At 37.4% G+C, this 23,363-nt stretch overlaps 2 protein-coding genes across 7 annotated transcripts in view; one reads left to right on the top strand and one right to left on the bottom strand.

The window, feature by feature from the left end:
* The window catches only part of LOC123315509 (Kv channel-interacting protein 1), a 143,775-nt gene extending 126,922 nt beyond the window's left edge, over positions 1–16,853 (top strand). For all 6 annotated transcript variants that reach the window (XM_044901228.1, XM_044901226.1, XM_044901225.1 and 3 more), the window contains 2 exons: positions 14,381–14,593; positions 16,219–16,853. In XM_044901228.1, coding sequence (XP_044757163.1) covers positions 14,381–14,593; positions 16,219–16,329 — 324 coding nt within the window. In that variant the 3' untranslated portion in view covers positions 16,330–16,853. The remainder of the gene's footprint in view (positions 1–14,380; positions 14,594–16,218) is intronic.
* A 1,678-nt stretch (positions 16,854–18,531) lies between these two features.
* LOC123315000 (ionotropic receptor 25a-like) lies at positions 18,532–23,361 on the bottom strand. The gene is made up of 9 exons (XM_044900510.1): positions 23,205–23,361; positions 22,808–23,110; positions 22,250–22,655; positions 21,966–22,086; positions 21,374–21,604; positions 20,181–20,569; positions 19,580–19,969; positions 19,081–19,413; positions 18,532–18,932 (listed from the first exon to the last, which is right to left on the bottom strand). Exons 2-9 carry the CDS (start codon positions 23,088–23,090, stop codon positions 18,578–18,580), a joined length of 2,508 nt encoding a protein of 835 aa, XP_044756445.1. The 5' UTR covers positions 23,091–23,110; positions 23,205–23,361; the 3' UTR covers positions 18,532–18,577.
* Positions 23,362–23,363: the final 2 nt, after the last annotated feature.

Here is a 23,363-nt window from a genome sequence, read left to right as displayed (position 1 = left end):
AGTAGGAATAAAAAAAGATGATATTATCAGATTTCGAATGTATTGGCTCCATTCTAAAATCAGTGTTCTAGTGATCAATAGTTTTTCTTTCGTTTGATTTTCTACACTCGATCGCTATGCAACGCGAAACACGCAATTTGACCCAAGAGGAATGTGCCCAAGCGGTAGTTTTGCGAGAAGAAGGGTGGACATACGCAAGAATTGCAGAAAGGTTTGGAGTTTCCCATACAAGTGTGTCCAGAATGTTGCAGCGATTCAGGGAGACAGGTATGAATGTCCGAAGACAAGGACAGGGTAGACCACGGGTAACAACTGCCATTCAAGAACGTTACTTGAGAGTTTCTTCGTTAAGACAACGGTTTGCAACCGCTCGCCTCCTTCAAATTCAGCTTGAGCAAACTCATGAGGTGCAAATTAGCACTCAGACAATAAGAAATCGCCTCAGAGAATATGATTTAAGGCGGCAAGAGGCCCAGCTCTTACCCCAGCCCATCGAAGGGCGCGTTTGGATTTTGCGAGAGAGCATATCCATTGGGAAGAGGCCGATTGGGAAAGAGTTCTCTTCACAGATGAGTCTAGATTCTGCCTCTACCATTGTGATCGACGTTTCCTTGTATACAGACGTCCACTTGAAAGATATGCTCAGTGCAATTTCCTGAACACTACTGGTTTCGGGGGAGGATCGATTATGGTATGGGGTGGAATATCTTTGACTGCTCGCACAGACCTAGTGGTCCTTGATAATGGAGCTATGAATGCTGATAAGTAAATAACTAACATTCTTGAAGAGCATGTAGTGCCATTTGCCCCATACATTGGTGAAAATTTCATTTTTATGGACGATAATGCCAGACCTCATCGTGCGCGCATCGTTCCGGAGGACCATGAAGAGGTTGAAGTCTCTGGAATGGAAAGGCCAGCAAGAAGTCCAGATCTCAATCCGATTGAGCAGGGACAACCTCAATAGAATGCTGAGAAGTTCAGAAAACCATCCAGCTCCTCTTAATGGCTTAGGAATCCAACTCGGAGAAATCTGGGAAGGATTAGATCAGAACATTTTAAGATCACTCATTTTGAGTATGAACCGTCGTTGCCGAGCTGTAATTAACGCAAGGGGTGGAAATACCAAGTATTGAATCACTTATCAGCATTTCAGTATTTTGAAAATTGTTCATTTCGGTTCTTTCACATAAGATTCGGTGAAATCCTGAATTTTTCTTCCATTTAATGTGTTTTGTTTCGTTCAAAATCTTCCCGAGGGAACATAAAAAATAAGGTATAAAGTCAATGTAGAGTTAACTTTCATTAAAATTGAGATTTTCAGAATGTGCGTTAATTTTTTGCGCAGTGTATAATTGTGTGCAGTATTTCAATTTACATTTTGAATTTAACAATGGATCAGTTTGAATTGGGCAATCAAGTAATTGCGTTTTGAATTGAAATTAAATTCCTTATTCTATTTTGAACCAGACTTTCAGAAAATGCTCCTTAAGATTCATAAATAATTGTACAGATCAACCAATTACTTTTCATGAAATTTCCTGAGGAAGAGGAAAAATATACCTCGTCTCCAAAGAGACTTGTTCCCCAAGCATTCGATATTTTCCCTAATACAAGGTCAGAATTATCTCCATAAAGCCCCTCCGGCTTCTTATCAACAAAAAGCATGCTATATTTGCCTCTATTACAGAATTGAAGTATCATTCTCGAGATCCTTTTGTTCAATCAATTCTCCGATGAGTTCATTTTTCATTTCTCCCTCGAATTTAATCCAGCCACGTTCATCCCGTACCGTGCAAGATTGAGGAGAAACAGGAATGACCCCAAACTTCATCCCTTGATTGCTCCTTCAGGAAGTGTGGTTAGCCTGAAGGATCTGACTTTGAGTTTTTATCTTTGGGCGATTGCTTTGCTCAGGCAATCGTTCGTATTCTCATCTACATAGATTTTCGGGGAAATTTGATGTTATATTCGGCAAACTAAGGGTTTCTCTGAATCATCTTCCACCTCTACAGTTTATCATTTATCTCATGTAACGTCGTATAAGGCTAGGGTTGGCGAAATTCTAATTGATAGAGGAACATCATGTTTGGATTACAAACGGGGGTGATCTAACATGTTGTCAGCAAGATAGCTATAATGCGTGAGAAGAGGGTAATGAAGATTAATAATTAAAACTCATGAATAATCTAAATGAAGTTTGTTAATTATCATGTGGTCTAGAACCTTTTACGTTGATGAGATGGGGAAAAATCACTTTGCAGAGGTTTACTCGAAATTCCCTAATATATTGGCTAATTTTAGAGATATTTATTAACTCATTATTCTGCGTTCCTAAAAATTTATAGAGGGGGTTTCTAAATGGGTGAGAGAGATTTTAGTTAATGGTAAGAATATTAAAAGTTGACGTTTCACCCTACACTTCGATAGCGCTAGAAAAATTTTGTTCTTAACGAATATTTTCCATATACACTGCGCAATAAAATTAACGCACGTTATGGAAATCTCAAATTTATTCTACCACTGAAGGTGTTCTCAATGATAATTATTTTTATCAGAATTATGCATGCATATGATATCCACTTTCAACGGTTTTCTTCAATACAGATGTTTTTTCCCAGCAGGAATAAAAAAAGATGATATTATCAGATTTTGAATGTATTGGCTCCATTCTAAAATCAGTTGTTCTCGATCAATTCTAGTGATCAATAGTTTTTCTTTCGTTTGATTTTCTACACTCGATCGCTATGCAACGCAATTTGACCCAAGAGGAATGTGCCCAAGCGGTAGTTTTGCGAGAAGAAGGGTGGATATACACAAGAATTGCAGAAAGGTTTGGAGATTCCCATACAAGTGTGTACAGAATGTTGCAGCGATTCAGGCAGACAGGTATGAATGTCCGAAGACCAGAACAGGGTAGGACACGGGTAACAACTGCAATTCAAGAACGTTACTCGAGAGTTTCTTCGTTGAGACAACGGTTTGCAACCGCTCGCCTCCTTCAAATTCAGCTTGAGCAAACTCATGAGGTGCAAATTAGCACTCAGACAATAAGAAATCGCCTCAGAGAATATGATTTAAGGCTTCGTGTCGCGGCAAGAGGCCCAGCTCTTAGCCCAGCCCATCGAAGGGCTCGTTTGGATTTTGCGAGAGAGCATATCCATTGTGAAGAGGCCGATTGGGAAAGAGTTCTCTTCACAGATGAGTCTAGATTCTGCCTCTACCATTGTGATCGACATTCCCTTGTATACAGACATCCACATGAAAGATATGCTCAGTGCAATTTCCTGAATACTACTGGTTTCGGGGGAGGATCGATTATGGTATGGGGTGGAATATCTTTGACTGCTCGCACAGACCTAGTGATCGTTGATAATGAAGCTATGAATGCTGATAAGTATATAAGGATCTTTCTTAAAGAGCATGTAGTGCCAATGTGCCATTTGCCAAAACATTGGTGAAAATTTAATTTTTATGGACGATAATGCCAGACCCCATCGTGCGCGCATCGTTCAGGAGTACCTTGAAGAGATTGAAGTCTCTCGAATGGAATGGCCAGCAAGAAGTCCAGATCTCAATCCAATTGAGCAGGTTTGGGACAATCTCAATAAATAGAAGGCTGAGAAGTTCAGAAAATCATCCAGCTACTCTTAATGACTTAGGAATCCAACTCGAAGAAATCTGGGAAGGATTAGATCAGAACAATTTAAGATCACCCATTTTGAGTATGAACCGTCGTTGCCGAGCTGTAATTAACGCAAGGGGTGGAAATACCAAGTATTAAATCACTTATCAGCATTTCAGTATTTTGAAAATTGTTCATTTCTCTTCTTTCACATAAGATTCGGTGAAATCCTGAATTTTTCTTCCATTTAATGTGTCTTGTTTCGTTCAAAACCTTTCCGAGAGAACATAAAAAATAAGTTATAAAGTCAATGTAGAGTTAACTTTCATTAAAATTGAGATTTTCAGAATGTGCGTTAATTTTTTTGCGCAGTGTATTTTCATAATTATTCTCTCAAGGAGATCAAACCTGAAAATAAATATTTTCATTATCATAACTATACATGCTGTGAATGAATAGTCACGAAAAAATTTGAAGGCTAACTTCTTTTCAAAGAAGAATGTGGGTTTCTCAAATATTTTCCTCTAGCAGCCTCCTAAAGATAGCACCTATGAAGCAATTTTTAATTGAATATTGAATTCGAAGGTACTAATACTATATAGAAGATTATTTTAATGACTGCGAATAAATTTGGAAATTTTTAACGGAAAAAAGTACCTCCTCGAGTCGGACTTGAACCTACGACCCGTTTTCGGCGGTCAGGCGCTATGCCATTGAGCTACCGTAGGAGACGTCATCTACAAAGTCTTGGGAGGGCGGTCCCCATAACTTAAATAATGTTAGTATTAAGCGGGAAGAAGTGTTAGAATTTGGAGAGGAGGTAAAATATAATCTTCAAAACAGCAAGAGTCCCAATATGCTCTAATCGGGCGTTCACAGTCCTACCCGCAGGCAACGGTTGCATGAGCTAACACCCCATCCGTTCAGTCGTCCCTCTAATTTAAACATAATGCCTATCCCTTTTCTATTCAGCGATTCAGGACAATATGGAATTAAATGCATGTCTCCAGATGCGCCTGATAGATACACAACCAGATTGATAAAGGACGAATACGTTATGCTGGTCAGATTGTGTCCACGTCAGGCGTTCTGACTGAACGATTAAAACGTAACACCGCACATATTTCAGCGTGCCGTTGCAGTACATAAAACTCGGGCTGCATTTTAATCCCAACAGTGAATGGCGGCAGACGTGGACGATCTTTTAATCTCGACAAATGGCGGATGAAAGGAGATTTATGGTTCCGAATAAAGGGGATCCTCTATTTTATGTCCTTTCATGAAGTTTGAGGTGCTACTCTACCCATATTGGAAATTAACTGTTTGCCCGAGCGGAAAATTGACTCTTTGAAACTATAGTGATGAATTGGAAGGCTGTTGTGTATTTTGTTTGGAGAAAATCAAGTTGGCAACTTTGGCTTCTATGATCAAAGGACGGCATTGTTCTGTAGGCAACATCAGTGATCCTTCCTCGCGGTCATGAGAGTGAGAGATTGCAGGAAGTAAAAAGAAATCCATTTCAATTTAGCGTCCTAGGTGGACCAGGTACGTTTCAAGGGTAAGGGCAGAACCATAACCTGTCCTGTCAAGTTCATGCCAGAGACCTGCCACCTACGAGTCCTCTGGATAACTATACATATTACATATTACCATGCTCTGATACCCCAATGCTGTCAACTTTGTTCTTCAGTCTTTCTGTTGCTGATTTCAGTGAGTTCTGAATGAGAATGCTCCACAACAAGAGATATAGAGGCTGGAGTACCCCAAGGGTCAGTACTTGGGCCACTTCTGTACAACATATACATTCACGATATTCCAAACAATCCAATAACCATACTTACGATATATGCTGACGACACAGGCATAGCAACTCGACACCGCAACCCAGAAGTATTATAATAGAACGAGTTCTACAAGAAACGATTGACGAAACAAATGACTGGTGCATAAAGTGGAAAATCAAGCTCAATGGATAAAAGAGCCAAGCAATATTACTTACTTGGCAAAGTCATATCAAACAAGCAATCGACAAAACGAAAGCAGCGATGAATAGACTCTACCCTCTGATAGGAAGAAGAAGCCATATCAAAAGAATTCAGGCCACTGAAAACAAGCTGCTACGATGTGCAATAGATGCACCTTGGTTTGTCAGGTATAGACAGATTTGTAGGGACCTAAAATGGGAAACCATAACGGAATTCATGAACAGAAAAGCAGAGTAATTATTCGAAACAGCAAAAAAACATCCGAATCAAGAACTCAGGAGACTAGTGGACTACGACCCAGAGGAAGAAAAAAGGAGAATGCGAACTTACCAAAGCAGACCAAAAGCTCAATTAAAATGAGATTAAAATAAGAACTGAAACCTATTGAAAAATCCAATAAAGTGTTATCCAATACAGGATAAACACATAAATCCTAGCGGTTTATAGGCAAATGCCCGGAACCAATATTCAGAAGCAATTCAGGAGTTTTGATTTGATGATGAGTCAAATATGTAGGTACCTCCACTATATTTTTCAGTATTTCCCAATTGAACAAAAAACTAAACTCATCATCATAATCAGATGATATTGAGTGCATGGCTACCCTGTGCATCTCAAATAAGTGAAATTATCAGGGTTCAACAAGGATATGGCTATGAAAGATGAAATGAATTGGACTTCCACTGATTTTCAACAAAAGGTCCTCTGCATCATTTGGTTTTCATATTTCTGGATTCTTTTTTCCTGAGGCCATGCAGTGATAGCAGCGGGATGAAAGGTTGGTTACATTTTACAAAGAAATATTCAAAATGTAATGGGATATCAATCAAAAGTTTCCAGTCTTCCGGAAGGAAGGAAATTGCTTAGCTTCACAGGGAATTGTTCATCTCGGAAATTATGACAATATATAAACAAGATAAAACTTCTGCAACTTCCATATCAACGTCTCATCTCGACGTTCACAAGTTGAATATTCCACGAGGGAGCATTTAAGATTGCCACAATTGGTGGTTGTTACATGACTTACATGAGTACAGTCATTTAGTATTCAAATACCACTACACAATGGTATGGTAGACGTCGTCCATATCAGAAAAAAAAAGGTGGAATTCAATGGACTACCACTGAAAACAATATATCATTAGAAATTAATTTTACAGTAATTTGGGAAGATTCCAATAATTCCTAAAGCATCTACGTAAATTTCAAATAGAATTCATTTTACTCCCATATAACTGCCGGAAAAAATGATATATTTTATACGGATATCACAAATATATGCTATCTGCATAAAACATCATTTATTTGTTTTCAGTGGAATATATCCATTCCACTTTATATATACCCACATGTTTTCACGACTTTATTGGCCAATAAAACTCTGGACGAGCCGGTAAAACTTTGTTGCTCAGGTTCACATTGTGAACGTTTCGGTGGTATAAAAACTAAAAAGAGAAGTGTGTATTTCACATCTTCCTAATGTTCTCGTAAATATTTTATGGCACTTGTTCCACCTTAAGCTTGAGATCTCGACTGTTCGAATCAGCGAATCGAATAAACTAATAATACTCTAATCAAATCTGAAAATATATTCGGATTCTGCCTAAAACAAAGAATTGGACTGAAGATGAGTATTTCGAAAATATTTCAGCCACTTCTGAAGTTGAATGATAATAATGGAATACCACTTTGGAAACGTCGATAAAGATATTGAGTAGGTACTGAAGACCTCCTGAGGATGGTAGCTGATCATCAAATTAGGAATCAAAAAACATTTCTTTTAGGGCTGGAAGGGTAGCCTTAGAGAAGCATCTATATACCTATCTATAGATCACGAGGTAGTGAGCCTATCACCCCAGCAGAACAGGAAAGAGTGGGAAGTTAGAAAAGAACAACGCAACTGAAGAAACTACTCGACCATCATATATGAGTCACTCTGCACATTTCAAGAGTTTGAAAGACGATGACTTATATTAGATCCTTTGATTTTTCCCAATCGGCTAAGCTGATGTTGGAAACAGATGCAGTTGTTATGGCTTGCCATGATGAGGTGATAAATATTGGATGGTATAAGAAGACCATAATAGAAGTGTACACCCCAACAACTTGTAGGGCATGCCATGATCAGCAGGAAACTGTTAAGTAATTCTTCTCGACTTAAATCTCAAATAGACATTCTCATAGTAAGACACGCTCAATATATCGTTCAAGAAAGTCGGAAATAAGGATGGATTGTCAACAGATATGGATCGAGCTAAAACGACCTTTATTTTTGGTGTAGCAGGAGGAAAATCTGCAAGTCAGAAGAACCACACTCTCCTGAGGGGGAACAAGTGTGGGGATTCTCACTGTCCTGAGCTCGAGACCCACTGAAAACCCTTAACTGCTTCTTGAATATTGGTTCCGGGCATTTACCTATAAACCGTTCATCTCTTAGTCGGTTTTCTTCTCGCACACTATCGTGCTGGGATTTATGTGTTTATCCACTATTGGATAACACTTTATTGGATTATTCAATAAGTTTTTGTTCTGATTTTAATCTCTTTTCAATTGATCTCTTCGTCTCCTTCGGTAAATTCGCTCGCATCCTACTGTCTTCCTCTGGGTCGTAGTCCACTAGTCTCTTGAGTTTTTCGCTGTTTCGAATAATTTCTCTACTTTTCTAATCATGAATTCCGTTATGGTTTCCCATTTAGGGTCCCTATAAATCTGTCTATTCCTGACAAACCAAGGTGCATCTATTGCACATCGTACCAGCTTGTTTTCAGTCGCCTGAATTCTTTTGATATGGCTCTTTGCCGCGAAAGCCCAGACAACTGATACATAAGTCAGTTGGGGCCTAGCAACGGCTCTAATGATCTTCAATTTTGTCTCTTTCGACATGTGGCTTCCTCTTCCTATCAGAGGGTAGCGTCTATTCATCGCTGCTTTCGTTTTGTTGATTGCTTGTTTGATATGACTTTTCCAAGTAAGTCCTTTGTCAAGCGTTATTCCTAAATATTTGGCTTCATTAATCCAATTGATTTCTTCGCCGCCAACTTCTAGATTCTGTGTGGGTCGCAGTCTCCTCTTCTGAAGTAATATTGCTTGGCTCTTTTGTCCATTGAGCTTGATTTTCCACTTTATGCACCAGTCATTTGTTTCGTCAATCGTTTCTTGTAGAACTCGTCCTGTCACTTCTGGGTTGCGGTGTCGGGTTGCTATGCCTGTGTCGTCAGCATTTAACGTTAGCATGGTTCTTGGATTCTACGGAATATCGTGAATGTATATGTTGTACAGAAGTGGCCCAACTACTGACCCATGGGGTAGTCCAGCCTCTATATCTCTTGTTGTTGATCATTCTCCTTCCACTTTCACGTAAAATCTTCTATTTTTGAGATAATTCCTGATCAACTTGCAAATTTTGATCTAATCCAGCACATCTCATCTTATATAGTAATTCTTCATGCCATACTCTGTCGGATGCTCTGGCGACGTCTAGTGAAACAATACCCGTAGCTTGTTTATTTTGAAATCCCTCTGTAATGTATTCTGTGAGCCTTAATAATTGTTGCTCTGTTGAATGCTCTTTTCAGTCTCTTCTGAATCCGAACTGGGTCAAGTTAAGACGACATTCGTCAGAAATACCCTAGCAAATCTCACATCGTACATCATTTAGCCCCTCCCGAAAAAAGAACCTTAGGACGACTTTGTTTTTCCATGGACGACGAAATATTTCACTCAAAAGCATCTCTATCCGCAGAGACCGCTTTCAGTTGTTTCTTTCATGAAACTTTCATGGCGATAAATCATCACGTTGTCTACCAGAGCATGTGGAAAAATGCTCTTAAACCATAAAATCTTGAGTTGACTGGGTCCGCCAAACAACTCCGAATCACGTCGCTAGAAGCGCCTTCGTTTCCGACGCTAACAACTTTCAACACGCGGAGAATACGAGGTTTGTAAGAATGTTGCGTGTTTGTTTTAACGAATTCAAATCGCTCTTTCGGAACGTGCCAACGAAATATCCGCCAAGTTGTTTGCCAAAATTAATGTTGCACATTGTTTACTATGCTTATCTTTCGAGAGAATGAAATTTCGTTTCGTATTCGGGTATCAGCGTATTTGGTCCTCCCAAATGAAGTTTCGTACATCGTATAAGTTTTGTCGCTTCCTTCCAATTCGATTTTCATGGTAAAGGACGTTTGCAGAGAAAGATACTGTCTGGAAAATAACTTCATGCTCATCAAACATGAAATGGCATCAGTATTTGATCCAGATGAACCTCTGACCATACCTTCTTTCTATTCAATACTCACACTCAGTAATGACATCCTTCTGGATCTAGATGTTACCTAGATCGTGTTCTTCATCAAGTTTTTCAAATTCACCCTAAGGAAAGGTTTACGAGGATATATTGAAAAATGCTTAGCCTACTGTAGAACCAAACAAAATTTCAATGTCAAAATATTTTATTACTCAACATATTCTCCTCTGAATTGGATACATTTATTACAGCGAACCTGCAACGTCTCTAGAACTTTCAAACTTTTTTTCAGTTGAGGATAGAGATGATAGTCGGATGAAGACAAATCTGGTGAATCAGGAGGGTGTTCAAGTACCTAATTCAAACTTTAAATCACGAATTTTTTGCATGGCAACATGAGATTTGTGTGCAGGGGCGTTATCCTGCAAAAACAAAACACCTTTGGATAGCTTTTCACGTATTTTCTCTTTAATTTTTTCCCGTAGAGTGGTCAGTAATGTCGAATAGTAATCTCCGGTTATGGTTCTATCCTTATCCAAAAAATCAATCATGATTACTCTATAGAAATTCCAAAAAACTGAAGCAAGAACTTTTCCAGCAGATTTTTGGACACGGAAACTTCTTAGGTCTTGGAGAACCAGAGTGTCGCCATTCCATCGATTGTTCTTGATCGTAGAAATGTACCCAAATCTCATCCATAGTAATAATTCGGTTTAAGAATTCTACATCGTTTTCAAATCGAGCACAGATCGAACGCGATGCTTCTACCCTTGCACGCTTTTGGTCAACATTCAAACATTTGAGGATCCATTTTGCAGCAATTTTTCTCATGTCCAAATTAACGTGAACTATACAATGAACGCGTTCGTATGAAATTTTCAGTGCTTCAGATATTCGTTTTAGCGGATATCTGATAAAATCATGTCATGAAATGCATTGATATTTTCGGGGACTGACACAGAAACTGACCTTCTCGATCGGTCATCATCTTCAATGGAAAATTGACCTCTTTTGAAGCTTGCTGTCCAATTTTTCACGGTCGCATACGAAGGATATTGATCACCAAGGGTACTAAGCATATCTTCGTAAATCTACTTACCTCTTAACCCTTTCAAATGCATGTACTTGATGATGGCTCGATACTCCAATTTTTCGATTTTCGCAATTTCGGTGGACAAATTCTTTCGTTTAATTTATTGCATAACTCTGGTTTACTTTTTTGACCTCAAACTTCACACTGACACTTTTAATGAGTTATTGTTCGTTGCTATGCAATTGGTAACGCAATATTTTTTATATGCATGGAACTGGTCTAGGCTAACTAGATATCAATACATACTCGTGCAACATCGAAACTTAACATTGTCCTTCTGGATAAACTGAGGGTCTATAATAACAACGAATTGAGAGACAGCTGTGACTTTAGGTGAGTTCAGTAGTTCACTGAGCTAACGAGGTCACCTGCAGCTTATTGCTTATTCCACAAAGGTGAAAAGGCTCCTGATTACAACTGAAAATACATAATTGCTCTTGGCGAGATGTGTTGAACCATTTCCTCACAACAATTTTTGCAGTTAACGAAGTTAGCAGCACTCAACTTATGAAGCATATATAGTGAGAATATCAGAAGCTGACCAGTGTAGATTCTTTGGGGAAAATGAGAAAACTTCTGTTCAACTGCTCACAGAATGCCTAGCCTTTGCAAGCCTGCTCAAAGAATGTCTCGGAGCAGCAAATTATAGGAGGAATGAGAATTTATATAGCCCCCTTGAAGTAATCTCAAATACTGGAGATCATTGGAACTTTGGAGGTGGAGAGGGAGTTGTGGATGGCACAGTTGTGTGAACAGCTCTTATGGGGGGCACAATAGACCTTTAGGTTGCAGTGTAACTCCCTCACCAAATTATGAACTATGAGAGCTGAAACAGTTTCGTTAGAATAAGAGAAATCTCTGGGGTACGTTTCTCAAAGAGCAGAGTAAATCTAGAGGCTTTATTGGCAATGAGCAACTAAAGGATCCTCCGAGTTTTTTTCTCCTCGAATTATCACCTAATTTAAGTAGGCAACGCTGGCCTTGGCAAAAAGTTTCGGTTGCCTTTGGAAGGGGTTATTATGGAGCCATTATCTGCTGGATGTCTGCTTGATGTCAAGTTGTTGTTCTCGTGTTAATAATTTGAATACTTAGGGAAGCACTTTCCTTGATACCTTCAGAAAAAACGGCTGGGAGTCCTACACATTTCTGTAGAAAAAAATAACCATGAAATGAATAGCCCTTGATCAGATTTGCTCCACTTAATTCCGACCTGGACTTCGGGAAAACCCAATCGATACGTCTGATCTCCAGTACACGCTTGGGAACAAGCAAGGCCGACTTTGAAGTGGGAAGGTTCTCATTTCAAACATTCACAAACTGAAACTGAAAACCGCCAGAGGAATGGAGGGATCAGTAAAAAGTTCACAGACAGTTAATCCCTCCCCTGGTCGGAAAATCAATGGGGGCGAGTTCTTGTCAACAAATTCCTATCGAACTGGGCACGATAAATTTCATCCGGAAATATCTTAGGGTCTCCAGCATGAAGTTTCTGGAAGGGACCGCATATGGCAGAATGTGAGAAAACTATTGAAATTGTTTGGTTTTCTCCATTATCCTTTTGATCTCGGAGGAAGTTGTTCGGTTGTAACTTTAGGGCATTCGCGGGGATCGGGGTGGATATCGGAAACCGCCTTTTTGTTTCGAAGTTTCCCGCTTTTCCGATGGACTTTCCAGCTAGGGGAGATTTTGGATCGCAGCGGTGTGGATATCTTTCACATTGTCTAGATTCAGATACGTACCTACATTACCGATTATCATGTTTATTGCTTTTTCCTGAGGAAAATAGCTGTATGACTTTCGGGATTCCACACCATTCATTCATTCATTGCTGAATCCCGTTGCCGGAAATGAATCTACAAAAAGGGAGAAAACAAAAAGAAAAAGAAAAAAAGTGCGAACAGACTTATAATTTTTCAGGGCTAATTGCGACTGTGTGCTCTCCTGTGACTGTAGAGACCCAACCGTGACCTACAGATCCTACCACATTTCGGGCATGGAGAGTCACCAACCAGATCTGGCCGCCGCTGTATCCTTCTCGAGTCTCCATTATAACTGTGTACTAAAGACCTCTACTGTGACCTGTCAAATGCTAGTTGTTCCCAGTTATGATTGGCATTAACTGATTTTAGGGATTGATGTAGTATATCCTCAAACCGCTTATACTGGCCTCCTGGTTTCCGGGTTCCCTCAGTGAATTCGCCAAATAGAGCTATTTTTGGGAGTCTTGTGTCTTGCATCCTCAGAATGTAGCCGCTCCATCTGAGTCGGGCCCTCGTTACTTGAATCTCAATTGTTGTACAACTCGCGCGTTGCAAGACTTCTGCATTCGAAACTTTGTGGAACCATCTGATGTGCATTATCTATCTTAGATGACGTTGTTGCGTTTGTTTAAGCTGTTTAATATGTCGCCTGTAGGGCGTCCAGCTTTCGCTTCCGTAAAGAAGCGTTGGGAGGACCACTGCTTTGTAAACAGCTGTATTTTTCTTCAGATTAAGGTCGTGATTTTGAAACACTCTGACGTTTAGCTCTAGGTTAGCCCTAGTATTTATGAAGCTTCCCAAGTCTTTGAACTGCTCGACCTGTTCTAGAGTTTCATTCTCCAGGCTGATATCTGTTTGAAGGCTTTCTGGCGGACTTACCAGGATTTTGGTTTTGTACATTGGAGTCGTCCTTTGAAACTTTGATCGAACTGCTTAGAACTTTTTTAGATAAATTTAGGAGATTCATTAGAAGAAGAATCGAGATCATATTTAAATTACCAGAATTGCTGAAGGAGACAATACACAGTACAGAGCAGTTTTATTGTTTTCTTTCTGGATAAAAAATTGGCTCATCACAATCTTGATCAAACTTGGAGGAGGTATATACAGGGTGTCTATAAACAAATTCGAAGGACTTAGGGAGATGATTCCTGAAAAAATAAGCAGGGGTAATTCCCATAATTAAACGTAAAAAACGCTAAGTCATAAAACTATACATAATATGAAGCACTAAGTAGATGTTACTCAAAAAATTTTTTTAGATCTCATAACTTCATTATTAGTTGCTGAAAATAACAACTCCTCATGATTTTAATTCAAAAATTGTTTTCGTGAGATAGATTTTCGAAAAATAAAATTCTCTTATGGTTTCCCATTCAATTCTGGAGAAAATGACCCAGTGTTTTTAAGAACCCGTAAAGAAATTAAAAACTGTCAACTCGTCATCGCCTTCCAAAGGGTGTATCTTGGAAGGGAGGTCGATTTCCAAAAAAAATTATGGGAACTACCCCTACTCATTTTCATCCAGGAATCATCTCCCTAAGTCCTTCGCATTTATTTACTGGCACCCTGTATAATTCAATTACCTATAAATTTTCATCGTAAATAGTACCACTACATTCATTGCTGATTATTATTGTCACAATTAATGGTCTACAAATTCTGTTTCAGGATTTTGTACAAAACCTATCAATTCTTTCGAGGGGTTCTTTGGAGGAAAAGTTGCGTTGGGCCTTCACATTGTACGACATCAACGGCGATGGCTTCATCACAAGGGAAGAAATGACGGACATCGTCAATGCCGTCTACGATTTGATGGGAAAAGTGTCAGAGCCAAGCGTCGACGATAATACCGTGAAAGAGAAAGTCGATAGGATATTCCAGGTAGGTGGAAATCATTAATCTTGTAATGCCATCGAAATTAGATCCTTCATCTCATTGGAGTGCCCTCTCGCGGTTACAACCTCGTTAAATTCAGATTTACATGCCCATCCGCCCTAGTGGGTGGTGTCATTATTTATTAAAGCCAGGATTTTACATGAAGGCTCAAAGAATTTTTCAAATCTTGCTTGTAATTGACGAAATTGACTTAATGGTTTCAATATTTTGTTTCTTTTTCAGTCGTGAGTTTTTCATTTTCTATAATGTATCTGATATCTATCTCTAATGATGAGTCATTTAACTTTGGTTTGGTAGAATTATTGTTTGGGGCCAGTGCATGCGCCATTTTGCAACTTATACTTATCTATAACGAATGAATATTTCTCTTTCTCGTAATTCTCATTTTTATATGATCATCTGTTCATGTTTTCTGCATTTTGAGAGTAAATATACAGGGGGATGACAAATTCGATGCTCACCAGTATCTTCCAAACTATACCAAATAGAAATTCCGTTTATTGACCTTTTGGGAACTTGAGGGGAATATTTTTTCGAATATTTACTTCTACAAGAGGATGCTTTTTTGGAATATGTATTATGTTGAGATCTACCATGATTTTTCTGGGAGATACGAGTGTCGAAGTTAAGAAACTGTCAAGACTTTATAGTTTTACCCATCAAATTTTTTATATTAATCAATAGAAGAGTTGCTCTTTAGAATATGTATCACACTCAGATCTAGGATGATTTATCAGGGAGATACGCGTATCGAAAGTGGACTAGATGATCTAGATGAAATTTTCAGGTTTATAACTAAAAGAGTTGCTCTTTCGGAATATTCATCACATTCAGATCTACGATGATTTTCCTGGGACTTACAGTCGCTTGAAAATATTTGAACACAATATGTCTTCAATTTTTGAGAAAAAATCATTTTCCTCGAAGAATGGCGAGTTTCAACAGACCTTAACCGCAAACGTTATGTAGAACATTATTCCTTTTCCAATTTTTTCATTGGCATCGTTAATACCGTCATTACGGTCCTTTTTTAGTGATATCTCTCACGTCCCATAAATATGAATTAAGAATTTTTCTCCCTTCTTTACGGACACCCATTAAATCTGGAATGTCTCATCTTCGTATTACGTGGCCCATTCTTGCCAGCACATAAATAGGACAATGATAGCTGTGTCATATTTTTAAAAACTGTTTCCAGGCGAAAGTCGTTAGCTGCAGCAGTAACGAGCCTAGTTTCTATATAATTTATTGATGGCGGAACTGGTGAAGAGGGACAATGTAGATAACATCCAATTTTATGTTTCCTAGGAAGAGCTCTCTACGTTGCCATTTATGAAGCGGAAATTACGGGATTAATCTCCAAACCTACTGAAGTAACTTTTATTGCTGACAGATTCACTCAATCACACATCCACGAAGTAAACTTTTATCGATTTTTTATTCTGAAGTCTAGTAGCTTTAATTCTCACAGTTTCTGATGAAACAATGTTAAAGCTCGTATTGTTTGAAGTACTATTATTTCGAAGACCTGACATAATAAACTTTTGGATAAAACCTTAAAGATAAAGTATTGAATATGATGAAAATATTTGTATCTTGCTTCGTTTCAGAAAATGGACAAGAACAAAGATGGCGTTGTTACTTTAGACGAATTTCTGGAGTGCTGTCAATCTGACGCAGACATCTCCTCGTCCATGGCCGTCTTCGATTCCTCGATATGACGTTCCCCCGTCGGCGTTCGACCTCCTCCATCTTGGACATGAGAAAGAATGTCGACGAACATGTCCAATCATTCTGACCAACGTATTAATATACTTGACATACTGGTGATAAAAGAAGAATGTTTAACAAATATGCTACATGTAAATTTTCGCTTTCGATAGTGATATATGATGTGGAAAAGGATGGGTACAAATTAATCAATTAAAACTAAATATACATAGGGATTCCTCGAAATGCGACTTTAATTTTAGGCAGGCATATGCGCTGTTGAACTGATCTTATGATATGGAATAAGATGATGATCCAAGTTGGACTCTTCCTCTTCAGGCTTCGATGAATTGCGACTAAATATATGTTTCAATTTCCTACTTCCATTTATTATACTTATCTCTGCGCAAATGAGTTTTTCAAAAGTCTTGTGGTTGAAGAATTAAACCAGTCGATAACATATGGACTTTTCTGGAAGATATTTGCACATCAATACATGTATTGCCTGCATTATTCTAGAAAAATCACTTTTTTGTCGTTGTATGGAAGAATAACCCTCTGAGGAAGCTTTTTGAAGGAACTCCGAAAATAGTCTATGAAATTCCAATACGAAGGCTCAACTGTCAAAATTTCAAAGCCTACTTGACATTACCTTTGAAGCTTATCATAATGTACGGTTTGGTAAGCAAGAGAATTTTGTAATACAAACATTTATTATCTAAATATTAATTAAGAAGTTCAAGAAACTTCTCTTCAGACTAAATAAGTGAGTAAAAAACACTTTAGCGTCGATTCGTTATCTCACCTTGGTGATAGTTGACTAAACGAGTATTCTCATGATACTCACATGAATCAGCTGGTCCAATTGTTCCTTCTAGGAAAAAGAACATTCGAGTGAATAATTTTACTCTAATCTCTTCCCTTCACTATTTTCGATTGGGGCACTTCATTGTCGCTTAAATTATACTTATAATGGATCGCCCCTTAGGGAGTAAAACCATTATAGTCACTTGCTTCCATACGACCAATCACTTAGGCAAAAACGTGGTTATAAACCGAGATTGGACTGAAATAACGAATCTAGACACCTCTATCATGGGATACATCAGTCGCAAAATTCAAATACTCAAGAAATATAAAATCCAAACATCAATATTGAATTTATGGAAAAATTTTTGACCAACAGTTCCGTCAAACTGTACCGCAACTTCCATTGATCGAAAAAATTAATTGTTGAAAGATATTTAGACATATCTCAGTGTGTTAAAGAGCTAAATGTTATAAATTTAAGACTGTGGGGAGAATTTTTGATGTATAGATATGTCTGTTAGAATTCAGGAAACCTAATATTTTATTATATCGAATTATTGATGATTCTATCGATTTACCATAGGGATATCATTAATTGTAGCTTTTTTAATGTATTGAACATTTTTAAAATTGAGCATAAACTGTAAGGTGCTATGTACCAAAGATAAGACAAATACAGTCGAGAAATAGAATGAATGTTATATATTTCAATGTTAGAAACAAAATTATGATTATAGAGATGGAAATAGGAGATAAAAGATGTTATCATGAATATAATTATGTGCCAAATGAGACGCAGAATTGATATCATATTTATGAAGAGTGTTGGGAGAAAGGAGGAGCTTTGAATAAAATCACATATATAAATTGTACAAGGCTTTTATTTTCCACCAAATTAAAAAGACCCTCAAATAAAAAAATATTTAATGTTCTTCATTCGTCCACTTTCTTTCTTACGTGTTCTATAAAGATTAACAGGAACAACATACAATGCTCTTTCCATCAATTCATTTCACGATGTTTATTTTGTTCAGATAACAGAGGATGTTTATTTGGTATTCTTATTGTTTTTTTTTTCAGAAAAGAATGAAAGAATGAAGGGTTTCATCCCTCCAAAAAACAACTGTAAATTCGTTTTCCCTATCAACTGTTGAGCAGTGTGTTTTACCTTGATAGAAAAGTTTCAATGATTTCTTAATGCCCCCTTCAAATTTTATTTTTTTTATAAAATTCAAGTATTTCAGTTCAATGTTTTCTCGTTAGTGTTCTGGTTCACACAAGAAGTAGTGATGCAACAATATTACTACTATACTATAGATTTCAAAAAGTTAGTACTGAGAGAAAGATTGTAAATTATCAAATCAAATAATATACATATGCACACTGACTTGAACTTTATGTCTACGGAAAATATTTCAAATTCTCCTTTAGTCAACGAAGATTTTTGATTCATTTACCGGGTGGATACATATGGTTTTCCTCAATTGGCATGTTCATCCTATTTCCTAATGTCATTCGACTTCTATCTATTACTTCCAACCCCTGTCTAGGAGACCTTGGTATTCCCCTAATCAATTCAACTTTACCGTGCTTATGTTTGGTATAAAAATAATATTCAATACATAAAATCACAATCGCTAGACCAATACCGACCAAAATTACAATGAATACTCCTCCAATATTGGCAACACTGATTCCGTCTGAAGGATCCTCCGGTTTTGGACATTTTTGTGCCTCAGGGTTGTTATCCCACCACTTCAATCGAAGTTCCTCTAGTTTTCTTTGGTTTACCAACTGTAAAATCCTGGAAATTGATACTAATTACCTATGGATAATTCGGAAAATACTAATTCTTCAGCAATGATAAAGTAGAATTTGAAAACCAGTTGTGTATATCTGCACAAAAATGCATGTGCTGAATGCTTTTATATTCCGGTCAAAATTTGCCTTACGCTGTATTCAGTTTCTCCTTCAGTGGCGAACCTTGCTGCAATGCCAGAGCGTAAGGCTTTCTCGAAAATTCTTCACCAACAGACACCAAATCGCATGTTATCAACTGGAAGTATTTCACATCCGTAGCATCCCCGATGAAGGCAAAACCATCAGTTGCTGACTTCGACAACCTCACTTTAGCTATAGCCTCATCAAGGGAGGATGGAAAACCAGTTTCTTGCATCGCTTGCCAAATCTTGGTGTACCTATCACTGACTGGATAATCCCAAACAGCTAGTTTGGACCTTTCTATTTCGCTCAAGCTGTCATTTAAGCTCATGTCCTTCCATATTCTGCAAAGAAACACCAATGAAATTCTCACATTCTTATCAATTTTTGACCATAAATTCTGACGATAGAATTCAATGCAAAATTTTGCATGAAACATAATATGATGTACAGAACGATATTATAGGAAAATTTCAAAAAATTATGGATTGGTAAAATTATGAAGCTCACTCATAAAATTTTTCCTCGATTGCGGCCATCCTTTTGAAATAAATCATGGTTGCGGATCCATTGACCGGCGCATAATTGACCTTATACTGCTTAGCAAGATCGTCCAGAGATTCTATAGGTGTTTCCAGTCTGGAAACAGTCAGGAAGGCTGCCAGATTTGCGGTGTATGATGCGATAATTATGAAGCCAAAGAGCCACCAAGTTGCAGCCACCAAACGACCTGATAGGTTTTTGGGAGCTTCCCCCCCTCCTTGAGGGGTCAACGACGTCATACAAAACCATAAACTTTCCCTCAAACTGAATATGCGTTTTTCTTCGTCATCCTTATATTTCTCCATGTTATTCTGGTAACTGTAAGGGCTGTATCTATCGAATATCCATAACAGAACACTGAAAAGAGGTGAACATTGAATTAATAATAAACAACAAGTACCAAGTCATTACAGAGAGAAAACTGTTCTTTATTGTCATATACAAGAGCCATCGACATTGGTCCTTCAGATAAATCATTACACTTTCCTAACTCTCAGGTGAAGATGGCAGCATGTATCCATTTAAATGAATTAAACTAATTGGAAGAGCTCTCAAAGAAAATAATAACCTCGTTATGAAATAAGCCGCCAGGATACAGATCCAAACTTCGTCCTCCAAGACGCTGAGAAATTTGAAGAGCGACGGTGGTACATATGAGGATTTCATCATGATGGAGTAGCCTACAAGGTCGTAGTAAGGTACAGTAAAGTCGATGACGCTTTCTCTTTCTGCCATTATGGAAATCGAACCCAAGCCGATGTCAGCTTTTTTCTCCATTATGTCTTTCACCAAGCCGTTCCATTTTCCTTGGTCGTCCATTTGGCCGAAAGCATTACCTGAGGCCATTTGTACCACGTAATCGAAACCAAGTAGTTGGGCTATCATGTCCATCATCTCCATGCAGTAACCGTTGTAGCCTTTGGGATGATTTGGGTCTTTGAAAATGAAGGGTTTTTGCTGTGAAATATCCGACAGTTATTTATATGCATAATGAATGTGTGGATGAATCTTTTATTTGTTTATAACTGTCAAATCCATAATCCATTGTTGAAACTGACCACAATAAACGAAAGATAACTTTACTACCTATAACTGAATAGTAAATGGTATAATAATTACGAAATTGAACAAACAACGCATGATTGATGATAAATTTAGTGTATTGGCTTCGAATCGAGCCAATTTTTACTAACTGAAGATCATTAACGTTAATATTAAAATGGTTCACCATATTTTATTGAATCTACCATACCTTCTAGACCAAACCAAATATATAAAATATTTGGCATTAATCGACGTAGTCAATTTAAGATTTACAAAAGCACCTTTTTCGTTTCTAATGATATCTATGCAACAAGTCCTTCTCAAAAAGATTTCAATCGATATCTGTTCAGAAGATATTTGACAAAAACTGATATTAGTCAAATCTCCCAAAGGGGGATTCTCATATTCAATATACATATTTTTGAGAAAAAATGTTTTTATTTTCATAAAATAGTTACGGTAACAGAATTACCAGGAGATTTCAATTTCAATCTAGTGACAAATTCAGTGACTCGTTCATTCGCCATTTTGCAACTATTGCAAAATAAGCTGGAGAAAGTTGACGTACACACTTCAAACTACATTCACTTTCGCCTAATGGCCTAGTAAAAATGAACTTGATATATAAACTTTTATCACTGGTGTATCAGTTCAAAAGGTTTTTTCAATAAGCCACAAAAAATCTAATAAATTCAAACCTATTATCTACTTTCTTACTTCTACTACAACTACTCTGTAAATTTGAGCCGATGTGAAATTATCCATCATTTCAGGTTTTGACAGGGTTAGGTTGCTGTCGAATCCAGCATCCCATGTTCCAATAGATTCCAAGCTCTCCATCTTATTCTCTCTGAAAGTCGCAACAAATAACTCCATTAGGAACTGTATCGAACTTCTTCCATTAGAAATTATCACGAAGGGACCATAGCCTGGAGATTCGGTATGTTCCTGTAAAAATCATGAAGAAATGGAAGATATCGCAACGCTTGACCCAAGTTATCAATTTTCAACCGGAAAAACAATATTTTATAGAAAATTCTGAAGGATTCATTGCAACTTCCGAATAAACCATGAGAAATTGTTGAAATTTCATTCATCTCCTCAAAAAATCCAGAAAAAGAGGATGTACATACAAAAAAAAGAAAAAAAGCGCATAGTGAAACTTATATGTACTTATTATTTCATTCAAAGTGCTTGAACGCTAGAAGAAGAAAAAAAAGTTCAAAGGGTTTAATCCTGAGAAAAAGGAAACCAAATTTTTTGATAACCGAGTAACATTCTTTCAATCAAGCCATTTTTAAGAACTTACCTTCCTGAAAGCAGTTAATAAATCTAAATCTGCACGTTTGGGTGTATTTGTACCATTAAAATCATCACATGATATGTATTCCTTCATGCTTTCTGGCCATTGTCCTTTTCGAAGCATTGATCTGAAATCATCAAATTAATATTTCATCTTGTTATCAAAATATTTAACTATTATTGGGTGTTCTTATCTCATTCAGCCACAACATTCTTTGTTTTGTATGTAGATTTAGTTTTTTTAGTTTTATTTTTGATATGATAGGTAAAGCGGTAGGTAAAACAACTTACCCTATTGTCAGAAAAGATTTCAAGGCTAAGTCGAAATAAAAGATGGCTGTTATCATAGGAGCCATATCAAAATGATAGATTTCTTTGATCTCAGTCATTCTTTTCTCGAAAGTCGGCTCTGGTATTGGTCTGATGAAGAGAACTCTCCCTTCCCTGCAGTCGCATGTTATATTTCCCTCATCAGCAGTAATAACATGCCAAGCATACGTTTTTCTGAGGAGGGAATTTTTCGAAGCCTCTGTTAAAACATCCCTTATCGTGTCTAAACTACCAAGTACGAAGAAGTTCACAAGATCCATTCTCGACAGTTTCTGTATTTGAATATCTATCTTGTTTTTGTCGATGGCGGTGATAATATTTCGAGTTGCAATATTTTGTAGCAAAGTTTTATATTTATGACCCATTACTGAAAAATAGCAAAAAAGGTTTGAATTTCAAACTAAAAAAACATTATCTTCTGACGTCTACTCTAAAGAAAATTGTGATGTGAATACTTCGAAAAAACATATGTGTAATGAATAAATTTAATCATTCAAATTAATGATTCACTTTTCTCACCAAAATAAGAATCGTACATAATAGCGGCATTCGTAATATTCTGCCTTTCGACAATATCCCTGATTATTTGTGGAATTATATCTGTGGGAGGGTTGATCTGGATTAAATATTTCTGTTCTTCCTCATCGATATTCCTCCACTTGATCAGATCTCTTTCTTGGCCGTATGAAGCAGTAATGGTTGGTAGACCAAGAGCTGCTGATACTGATTTTACCGTTTCTGATGATAAACCTGTTTTTGTTGTGTCTAGTACTAAGTGGGGAGGTTTCGAATCTTTAATCATATCGTCGTACGTTTTGCACACTGCAAATTAAAAACCATATCACAACGTAAAACTAAGGTGGTCAAAATTGTCTTTTTACAAAAAATACGTCACACCAATAAACAATTTACTCACATAGCTCTAGTAATTCAATAGCATCCGTCCTATTGCTGGATATCGAGGTCAAATCTACCTCTACTCCAAGTTTAGCACTATTTTTTATATAGGCAAGTGCTATTTCAACCCCTTTATCAGCAATAATATTTCCTTTCTCGTTCACGAACACTAAAAATT

The sequence above is a fragment of the Coccinella septempunctata genome, chromosome 6 (genome assembly GCF_907165205.1).
Source record: "Coccinella septempunctata chromosome 6, icCocSept1.1, whole genome shotgun sequence".
In the NCBI taxonomy this organism is placed as follows: Eukaryota; Metazoa; Arthropoda; class Insecta; order Coleoptera; family Coccinellidae; genus Coccinella; species Coccinella septempunctata.
The sequence above is the reverse complement of the archived record's forward strand: the minus strand, read 5'-3'. Positions and strand labels throughout refer to the sequence as shown.